The sequence below is a fragment of the Sinocyclocheilus anshuiensis genome, unplaced genomic scaffold (assembly GCF_001515605.1).
Source record: "Sinocyclocheilus anshuiensis isolate Anshui unplaced genomic scaffold, SAMN03320099.WGS_v1.1 scaffold173, whole genome shotgun sequence".
Lineage (NCBI taxonomy): Eukaryota > Metazoa > Chordata > Actinopteri > Cypriniformes > Cyprinidae > Sinocyclocheilus > Sinocyclocheilus anshuiensis.
In genome coordinates this window covers 959,812-970,537 of record NW_015536480.1, presented here as the reverse complement: position 1 = coordinate 970,537, position 10,726 = coordinate 959,812, and the positions used below count along the sequence as shown (strand labels likewise).

Here is a 10,726-nt window from a genome sequence, read left to right as displayed (position 1 = left end):
ATGTCCTAAGACACAAAACGATCGGTTTGTGCCAGAAACCGAACAGTATTTATATCATTTTTTACCTCTAATACACCACTATGTCCAACTGTCTTTGGGCGCGCGCAGGCATCCGGTGCGTGAGGTGTGTACGCGCTCTGGCGTAGTTTACGCAAGCGCCGGAAGTGATCTCTTGTGCGCATACTTCACTCATTGTTTACACAGTGCACATTCATTGTAGGTATGACGGCTAATCAAAATGGTACTTACTTGCGCTTATCCGGATTGTTCAAACCGACTTAAAACTAAAAGATTACTTTCTCTCGCGCGAACTCATTCGGGAGTGGGGACTTTCCACGTATTCCCAACTTGTGAGCCTGCTCGCCTGAAGTTATGGTTGATTGCTCTTCGGCTGGATATCAACACACCCATTAACGTAAACTACGCCAGAACGCGTACACACCTCACGCACCGGATGCTGTGCGGGCGCTCAAGGCAGTTGGACATAGTGGTGTATTAGAGGTAAAAAATGATATAAATACTGTTCGGTTTCTCGCACAAACCGATCGTTTCGTGTCTTAGGACATCAATGTGTCGTCACGAGCCGCAGGGTTTAATTTGGATTTGTCTGTGCATGTTTTTTTTACTCTCATAGATTTTGTTACCATTGCCATGCATTATACGACTGATAGACTGCAACGGTTAAAGTTAAAAATCATCATATGTGTTCTACTGAAGAAACAAAGTCACTTACATCTTGGATGCCCTGGGGGTAAGCAGATAAACATCAAATTTTCATTTTTGGATGAACTATCCCTTTAATTTGTAAACGTCATGTCACCCCATACACTAGATGGCGCACTAACGACTGTTCCTCGCGGTGCCTTATGGGTAACACCCACTGCGCGCTGCCATTTTGTTGTTGAGATCCGAGCAGGGACGCAGCACACGATATCCTGTAAATGAACAATAATCATCTCTTATAGCGGGTCAGAAGTAAAGCCGAGGCACGATGCTCTCTGCTGCCCAGTTACTCGATGAGTTGATGGGCCGGGACCGGAACCTGGCTCCGGACGAGAAGCGCTGTAACGTGCGCTGGGATCACGAGACTGTGAGTGCGCTGACCAGCAGATTAATACAGTCACTTACTCGCACACACACAGCTCTGCAGATCACTAAACTAGCTAAAGAACAGATCTAGATGTGTTTGCTTGTAATTTATATAAGCTTAGCTGAGCGGTGTGTTGTGCGCTAGTTTGTCCAGGTTGTTTGGATCCGTTAGCTTAGCACGCTAAGCTCGTGTCTCATTGTTGAACACATGCGCGAAACACGCCGCCCTCCTCTTTATATCTTTATTATGTGCTTTTCTAAGATAAAATAGCTTTTATTAGTTTGCAACAAGCGCTGAGTGTCAAACTTTTGCGTGTAACTCGTCCAGCACCGTTTGAGCTACATATGACTGTTCAATTAATGTGACTTGAGGAGAGGGATTATATTACTATTCTTTCTGTGGTCTTAAAACTGATCAATCACACAAGAGCTACGCCGAAGGGGCGACCTTATAGATACATGTGTGACCCTGAATTTTTTTGAAATGGAGATTTTTGCATCTGAAAGCTGAATAAATAAGCTTTCCATTGATGTATGGCTTGTTAGGATAGGACGATATTTGGCTGAGATACAACTATTTGAAAATCTGGAATCTGAGTGCAAAAAAAAATGTAAATATTGAGAAAATAGCCTTTAAAGTTGTCCAAATGAAGTTCTTAGTTTTTATATATTTACAGTAGGACATTTACAAAATATCTTGATGGAACATGATCTTTACTTAATATTCTGATGATTTTTGGTATAAAAGAAAAATTGACCATTTTGACCCAAACAATGTATTTTTGGCTATTTCTACAAATATACCCGTGCTATTATGTTTTGTGCTCCAGGGTCACACATAGATACCGAAACATCATGGAGTATGTGGTGGCCTGTTTTGACTTGAGCCATTTGCCCACTGTCATATTCATGTCCTGTATGTAAAATGAGTATTACCTTGGCTTTATTTCTCCAGTTCTTCAGCAATTGCACTGGCTTCCAGTAAAGTATCGAGTTGAATTCAAGATCTTGCTACTTACTTACAAGGCACTTCATAATCTTGCACCCCAATACCTTACTCAGCTTGTGCATGTTTACACCCCTTCACGTGCTCTCAGATCCTCATCTTTAATTTCTCTTGTGGTACCTCGGATTCGACTAATTACCATGGGTGCCAGATCTTTTAGCTATGTTGCCCCCCCCGCCTATGGAACTCCCTTCCCCCTGATATTTGCAACAGCGATTGCCTGCTGACTTTTAAAATGCGTCTTAAGACATATCTTTTTATACAGGTTTTCTTATGTTTTATTGAGTCTTTCCTGCACTTTATCTGTATATGCGGAGTGTTTTGTGATTTGTATTTATTTTTATCTTCGCTTGCTTGTGAGGTGACCTTGGGTGTTTTGAAAGGCGACATTAAATAAAATGCATCATTATTATTATTATTTATTTGTAGAAATATGATTCCCAATGCACACAGACTTCCCAGAATACTGAGTGCCCTGTTGGTTACAGTGCTTACTTCCTTTATAATTATATTTTTATTAAATATTTATTTATTTGTGAAAAATACTTTAATCTAAAGTATTAGTATGTTTATTTAACACACTTATTTTTTTTTTAATCCATTTTCAAATTATTTCAAATGTCTTAAATATTAATTAAAATAAATAAAATTATGTCTGCTTTATATCGGCCATTGGCCACCCTGCTTTCCAAGATATCGGCATCGGCTGTCAAAAAACCAATATCGGTTGACCACTAATTCGAGTACTCGTGAGGATTTAACACAAGTGTTCACTCTTTTTCTTCAGGTCTGCAAATACTACCTGTGTGGCTTTTGCCCCGCTGAACTCTTCACAAACACACGATCAGACTTGGGTAAGGACAGCTTCTCAAATACATTTGTCTCATTTTATTCTTGCGATCCACATTGTAATGTATAATTTTTTTCCCAGGTCCTTGTGAAAAAATCCATGATGAAAACTTGAGGAAAATGTAAGTTACTACTGTGTTGGGTGAATGTCATGAAAACATCCCAAATCAGATGGTAAAAAAATAAAAAGTTAATTTTGTTTTTTAGAACCATTAATATTAACATAAATATTCATATAAATTTTTTTTTTAATTCTGACAGATTCATTAACATGAATTTCCTCACAATTTTCTATTATATAATGCAAAAAATCGAATCATTTTTACTCTAATACCTGGGCAGATTTTTTATTCCCATTGTTCTCAATAGTGATTGTCATTACTGTACAAATATACTATGTTTTATTTACAGTTACGTTTACTAGATTTTATACTAGAATTATTTTTTTTATTAGAATTATTCTTCAGGTTGCCATGAACATGTTCTACAGCAAGAAATCTTGTTTCTAAAAATGATCTTGTTAAAAAATGTTCTTTAAGCATAAAACAATTTCTAATTTTACCCCAAAATTATTATTTGGTGTAATTTTACCAGTAAAAGTTTTAAAATTTGTATCATATGTTAATGTAAAAAAATTGTGTGTAATATAACTTGTTTGTTTACTGATTTTTTATTGTATTTGTTACACTTGTATTTTTGAATAGTTTTTGCCATGAAAATTGCCTAAGATGCTGACAAAATACTACTACTACTACCCCAAAATTATTAATAATAAATAAAAAATAAAAGAAACATCTAGTTCTTGACAGGTTTCCTAATGTGGTTCTGCATCTTATTTGGAATGAGTTTTCTTTTAGTAAAGCCTGTGACTCCTGACTGTTACACATTGTCTTAGGTATGAGAAGAGCTCCCGCTTTATGAAGGAAGGATATGAGCGAGACTTCCTGCGGTACCTGCAGAGTCTCCTGGCCGAGGTGGAGCGCAGGATTCGGAGGGGCCATGCACGTTTAGCCCTGTCTCAAGCCCAGCAGAACTCTGGAGTAAGTATTTCCATAGCCTTCACTGTCTACTTATTTATATGACCACCTTTGGGGAAGTCATGGCCTAATGGTTAGAGAGTCGGACTCGTAACCCAAAGGTTGCGGGTTCGAGTCTCGTACCGGCAGGGATTGTAGGTGGGGGGAGTGAATGTACAGCGCTCTCTCCCACCTTCAATACCACGACTGAGGTGCCCTTGAGCAAGGCACTGAACCCCCAACTGCTCCCCGGGCGCCGCAGCATAAATGGCTGCACACTGCTCCGGGTGTGTGTTCACGGTGTGTGTGTGTTCACTGCTGTGTGTGTGCACTTAGGATGGGATAAATGCAGAGCACTAATTCCTAGTATGGGTCACCATACTTGGCCACATGTCACGTCACTTTCAAAGATTTTGGAACATATTTATTGCCTGGCTCTTCAGCAAGCCAGCCGGTTAGGGCAGTCTATTAAATTCATATGCAGTTTTTATAATAATAATATAGGAAAAGACGTTTGTACACTGTGTGACGAGCACCACTCACTCCGAACTCTGATTTCCAGGCACCAGGTCCATCTGGGAAGAACGAGGAGAAATCTCAGGTCCTCACCACGAAGATTGAGGAGCTTGTTGTTCAGGTAGGTTCTGCCTGTCATAAGCTGAGAAATGAGGACGAATGTGTTCAGAGAGGCATATAAATGTGTGTTTGTGTGTGCTCAGATTGAGGAGTTGGGCTCAGAGGGCCGTGTTGAGGAGGCGCAGGGCATGATGAAGCTGGTGGAGCAGCTGAAGGAGGAGCGGGAGCAGCTCAGTTCCACTCCTTCAGTGAGTAACACATCCAGGTTTAAGCAGACATACGGCCTGTTTTTGTATTTGATTGTAAAAGGTACTGACATGATTTCTTGTTTGTCAGACGATTGAGAGCTTTGCAGCTCAGGAGAAGCAGATGGAGGTGTGTGAAGTGTGTGGCGCTTTCCTCATAGTTGGTGACGCTCAGTCCAGAGTGGATGATCATCTAATGGGCAAGCAGCATATGGGATATGCCAAAATCAAAGCCACGGTAGAGGAGCTGAAGGTGAGGTGACGGTCAACCTTTTGATTTAGGGTCCGTTTCTTCCAGTTCTATATTTTACAATATAGTTATTTTTGAAAAATTCAACAAGAACATAGGACTCATTTTGTAAGAAAAACAAATTCTTAATGTTAGATAATTTGGTAATGCATGGTTTTGAATTAACTTGATTGGCACAAATCAAAAATTTGGTTATGTTTACACCATGATTTTCTGTTTGATCCCACAGGAAAAGCTGCGTCGGCGCTCAGAGGATCCGGAGAAGGATGAGCGAGGCAAGAAAGAGAAGGAGGACCGGGAGCGTGAAAGGGAGGAGCGTGAGAAGAAACGCAAAGAGGAGGAGGAGAGAGAGAAAGAGCGAGAAAAGGAGAGGGAGAGAGAGCGGGAGAAGGAGAGGGAACGTGAGCGGGAGAGGGATAGGGATCGGGAGAGGGAACGGGACAGGGACAGGCGCAGGAGGAGTCACTCCAACAGCAGACACTCCAGCCGCGCGTCAGACCGCCGCAGGAGCCGCTCGAGAGACAGGAAGAGGTCCAGGAGTAAGGAACGTGACAGGAAGCGCAGCAGGTACGCAACTCTCACAGCTCCTAGACACACAAGCTGAGCTGAGAATGTGCAAAACAATATTTTTTTTTTGTTTTCAAAATATATTTGTTTGTTGAAATGGCAAATTTATTGATAAGCTATTATAGTACTTATTTATATTTCAAATTGGATTTTATTTTTCAGTTTTCATTTTTATGTTAATGTTTGGGTTTTTTGTTTTTGTGGGGTTTTCAAATATTTCTATTTTTTTTATTTCAGCTTTAGTCATTTTAGAAGTTCGGCTTTCTTTTTTCAGTGGACAAGGCAATGTTTATAATTTTCTAGTTTTTTTTCCCATCTTGTATTTATTTATGTTTCATTTTAGTTAACGAAAACGGTTTTTAATAATTTGATTTATTTAACAGTACTGGTTCAACGTACTTTACTGTCACCTGTTGTGGCAGTTGTGATTTTGTAACTTGTACTGATGGACGAAATATTACACGTCAACAGGAGCCGTGACCGAGAGAGGAGGCGCAGCCGCGAGCGCTCGGACAGGAAGCGACGGTCTCGCAGCAGGGAGAGGAGGAGGTCCCGCAGTTCTGAGCGCAAGAGCCACCGGCACCGCAGTCGCAGCAGAGACAGAGAAAAGGACAGAGGAGACAGAGACAAGGACAAATCCTCTAGGGACAAAGGTGTGCCATTTAATTAGTTTAATTTTGTTGCAAAGTTTTTGATCAGAGTCTTTGTTTACTTTTAAACAGCACTTAGGGTGGTTTTGTTTTTGGATTTTGTTTGTTTTTTGTATGTTTTGGTTTTGTTTGATTTGTTGTATTTTTTTGTTGTTGTTGTGTGATTGTGTTTTGTTTAGTTTTTCAAAATGACAATTTTGACTTATTTTGACCAATTTGATTAGAGAGGTTTAATGGAAGAAGTAAAATAAATAACCTTTTAAGGTTTAATTTTTCTGTAGTTGCACATGCATTTTTTTTTTCTTCGTTTTTCATAAATGTAATTTTTAGCTCAAACATCTCGTTTGTATCATTTTGTTTTGGGGTTTTATTTTTTGTTCGTTTTTATTTTATTTTTTGGTTTGTTTTGATTGATTTGTGGTAATTTTTATTTGTTTGTTGTATCTGTTTTTTTGTTTTTTGCCAAAAAGAGGACTCATTTTGACTTATTTTAGCCAGTTAGAGAGATTTAATGGAAGTAAAATAAAGAACCTTTTGAAGAGTTCATTTTTCTGTAGCTCCATGTGTATTTTTTTTTTTTGACGTGCAGAATTCCCTCATCATCGTTACATCAGAAGTTTCGAAATGTTTTATTGCAAGAGTTTGAACTGACTTGCGAAACTAAATCAAATATGCCTATTCTAACTCTATATTTCTGAATCGCCCAGATAGCCATGTCCGTTTATTGTTTATCTCACAGAGCACAAGGACTCCTCAGATGAGAAAAGGAGCAACAGAAAGGGCTCGGTTGAAAAGTCTAATGAGCTCTCCAAGCCCGAGTCCATGGAGGCTGAGCCTCCCAAAGCGGAAGTGAACGGCACCACGCAAGAGCTACATTCTGAAGGTGACACACAGTCCAATTAAAACTGATCTGATAGGACCTCAGATCAGCCCCAGGTAAGTGCACCGTCCCGTCCGGCCCGGGTCTCTCCCCCTCTCCCCTTCCCCCCTTTTTCTTTCAGTTCTGTCTGTGATTTTTCTTCCTGTTTTTTAATAGTGCATCGTAAGTATGCACTGAAGATGGGGACTAGGCTGATGAAACGGAAGAAAGTAGAAAGAAACAAACCCAGAGGGAAAGGCCAGTGTAGCCCTGAAAAACATGCTTGGAGGTACCTCGTTTTGTATCGGTCATACATCTGTCTCTTTAGACAAGTTCTCTTCCAAATTTACATGTTTTTTTTTTTTTCCTAACTCTGCCTTTACTACCTCAAACTGTTAACTCTATGCTCGCAGTAAGATTAAACTAGTTGACTGAACTTTGTTTTTCACATATAAAATGATTGTGTGCTCATATGCATGTACATGCATAAGCACACAGCATTTTACCATCTGATGTCTATAAGGTGTTAATAAGAGGTCCAAAGAGTTCATTCAACTGCAATGAATACATATGTATTTTTTTTGTTGGAGTTACATGGATATGTTGCACTTTTTAATACCGTCTGTTCTTAAAGTTGAGATCCGATAGCTTTGGGATGATGGAAGTGTAGGGTTAATGAATTATTGCAGCTGATTTCCACACCTCACACAGCGTTGGTGTTGTGAGCGACCCCCCCCCCATGAAAAGCCAATTTAAAAATCAAGGATACTGTCAATCTGTGCAGGTATTCACCAAAGGTACTCCTTTCACTACCCACATCCATTTGAATGCTGTTGCCTGTGAACGTGTCTCAGAGCTTGATGTTTATTTACCCTATCTCTTTTCTCCCAGTTTTAAATGTTCTCAGTTTTGCTTTCTGTTGGTTTCAAGTGCCAATGGTTTACTCTACGCCATAACGGGTGGATGTCAGGTTTACAGATGAGCCCAATTGATATCCCACAGTAACCTATCAAACCAGATCAAGCTCAAAACAGTTCTTTCTCCTTGTTTGTGTCGCTTATTTTAATTTTGCCTGTTCGGTAACCAGTTATAGGTTTGAATTAGGGCTGGGTGATATAGCTAAGCAAACGTATGTCAGTTCATCTTATTGGTAGGGATGTAACGATTCACTCCACTCGCGATTCGATTCACGGTTTTGATTTCACGATACGATTCACAATTTTTTTTTACAAAATGAGATATAAGACAAATTTTAAATTAATTGTCTTATATTATTGCTTGCACAAAATGCTGCACATTTCTTTGTGAAATTGAAATATAACACTATAATAGTATACTAATATAGCACTTGCATATTATTGCTCTTTTGTTGGTTTTGATTGCTTCTATTGTCCTCATTTGTAAATCACTTTGGATAAAAGTGTCTGCTAAATAACTAAATTTAAATATAATGTAAATGTAAATAACAAAACTAAATTAAAATTTTAAAACAAGCCCCAAATAAAATAACACAAATAAAATAAATCTCTTCATATAAACAAAATAAGGCTTTGTCCGTGCTCTTTCCATTTAATTTTAGAGGCAACTGCTGCATTTTAATCTTGATCCAAACAAAGATGCTGCATACATGCAACATGAGCCGTTTTTAATCTAAATTAGATTGTATAATTTCAAAATTTGAAGCAAAAACAGAATGGTTTGACTTCAGTTTTGTGAAACTATACATAAAAAAATATCTGCATGAAACCGAAACAGCAGACGAGCTAAACGAGACGCAGATTCAGTCTCTGCCAGCAGGTGGCGCTTAAAGCGTTTCTTTGGTTTCCACTGTAAACAAAGCAGCGCTGCACTTATGAACTTCAATATGCATTATACAGAGGCAAGATGAAAAGAAAAAATACCATCTAAACTTTTCTAAACACAGTAAGTTCCCCTCAGACATGCATTCATATAAACTCCTAACCCTAATTGAATAGCGATTTGTTTAGCATCTCAACCGATTTGAATCGTCACATATTTGAATCGATTGTCAACCGGCTCGCGGTGAATCGTTACATACCTACTTATTGATGAAATTGAATGTATTTATTAGCTCTCAAATGGGCTTAAAGGTTGATATAAAGGTTTTTTTGTCTATAATAAGAGTAGCCACCATTTCACTATCGTAGCCTGTTCAAAATGGCTACAAAATTCAAAACGAAAGTTGTAAAACAGTGGGAATTAAAAAAATAAAAATAAATCTTGTGTATGCACAAGGGCTGTCAAGTGATTATTTATTTGTTTAATCTAATTAAATGCATGACATATTAATCACACATCAGTTTTGGCTAATAAATGACCCCCTAAAAGATGAATTAAAACCATTAAATAGACATTACAAAGTTTTTTTGCGAAATTAAGCAGAACTTTTTTCCGTAAATATTCACACCAAATGAATGCATTATTGTCAGCCCTAATATGCACTAATATAACAATACATAGGAATAAATGTTAATATTTACTTATGTTGAATCACAGTTTTGAATTGGTTCAAACGGTTTACATTTTTTATGCAATTTTGCTATCTATCACTGCTGATTCTATCAGGGATATTGGATATATCGCTCAGCCCTAGTGAGAATTAGCTTGTGTTTTAATGCAGGTGTGTCTTTTTTAAGTAAACTTTTACTTACTTTCTCTCTCGTGTTTTGTTTAAATTCGCTACTTGTGTTGTCCTTAAAGTAGCAGTGCATGCTTTCAGAGCAAGATCAGCCACCTGCAGAGTCACAGTCTGGCCGTATAGAAGAGGGATATCAATTCTTTTAAATATTTCATGGTTTTATTTGTGTGCTTGCCTTCAATCATTTTTACTTGCAGCCGAGCAGTTACTATCGCTGCTGCTGCTGCTGTTTAAAAATATAAATCTCAAGATGAAACATTTGAAAACGGATAAAGAGTGTAGAACAAAGATGATGATGATAAAAGTGATCCAATGTATTTCTTGCTTAATTGTGGTTTGATAGTTTTTAAAAAGCTGTGTAAATGAGACTGTTAATCTGGTGTAATGTTTTTGCTTGTGCTGTAAATGTGTCTGGCTTCACGCACTAATGGAGTTTCTCTGACCATTTGTGTACATCAGGGGGAGTTTGAACAGCTGCGAGAGGAAGATCTGAAGACCTCCATCCGACAACTCTCCTCCGCTGCTTTAAAACAAGGTGAACCACAGATGTAGTGGCCTATATGATAAAGATGTAAATGTAAAACGGTCCCTTTTTCAGCGTTTCCACAGGACCCTTCGTGTTTTTTCAGTTATGTTTGTTTGGTTTTCTTTGGTCTCACTGCTATGAGCTGGCGTAGATGCACATGCAGGTCCACCATTATTTCTGTCAGTATGCATTCAGAATGAATCAAATACTTGTGGCATGTTTGCTCTGTACAGTCCGCTCTCACTTGACACGTTAGACATATTGACGATCGGTTCTGCTCGGTATTTTGACTGGAAGCCTTAAAGGTCTCTCAACTGCTTTGGTTTTCCCCTCTGTATGCTAAATCCCAAATCTTTACACGGTTTTAGTTTAGAGAAGTGTTTTCATTTTGTTCCAGTTTAAAAAAAAAAAACCTGTATTTGTCCTGAATAAAA

The 10,726-nt window shown here is 38.4% G+C and overlaps 1 protein-coding gene across 2 annotated transcripts; it reads left to right on the top strand.

Moving 5' to 3' along the window:
- Window positions 1-883: 883 nt before the first annotated feature.
- Window positions 884-10,726, top strand: LOC107674472 (luc7-like protein 3). Of its 2 annotated transcripts, XM_016468563.1 has the most exons (11): window positions 884-1,090; window positions 2,883-2,949; window positions 3,027-3,066; window positions 3,840-3,984; window positions 4,523-4,597; window positions 4,680-4,784; window positions 4,873-5,034; window positions 5,261-5,598; window positions 6,070-6,251; window positions 6,988-7,184; window positions 10,226-10,726. In XM_016468563.1, exons 1-10 carry the CDS (start codon window positions 992-994, stop codon window positions 7,149-7,151), a joined length of 1,377 nt encoding a protein of 458 aa, XP_016324049.1. In that variant the 5' UTR covers window positions 884-991; the 3' UTR covers window positions 7,152-7,184; window positions 10,226-10,726. The 2 variants fall into 2 exon arrangements, with proteins under 2 accessions (XP_016324049.1, XP_016323973.1); XM_016468487.1 differs by lacking the exon at window positions 10,226-10,726 and having other exon boundaries at window positions 6,988-8,318.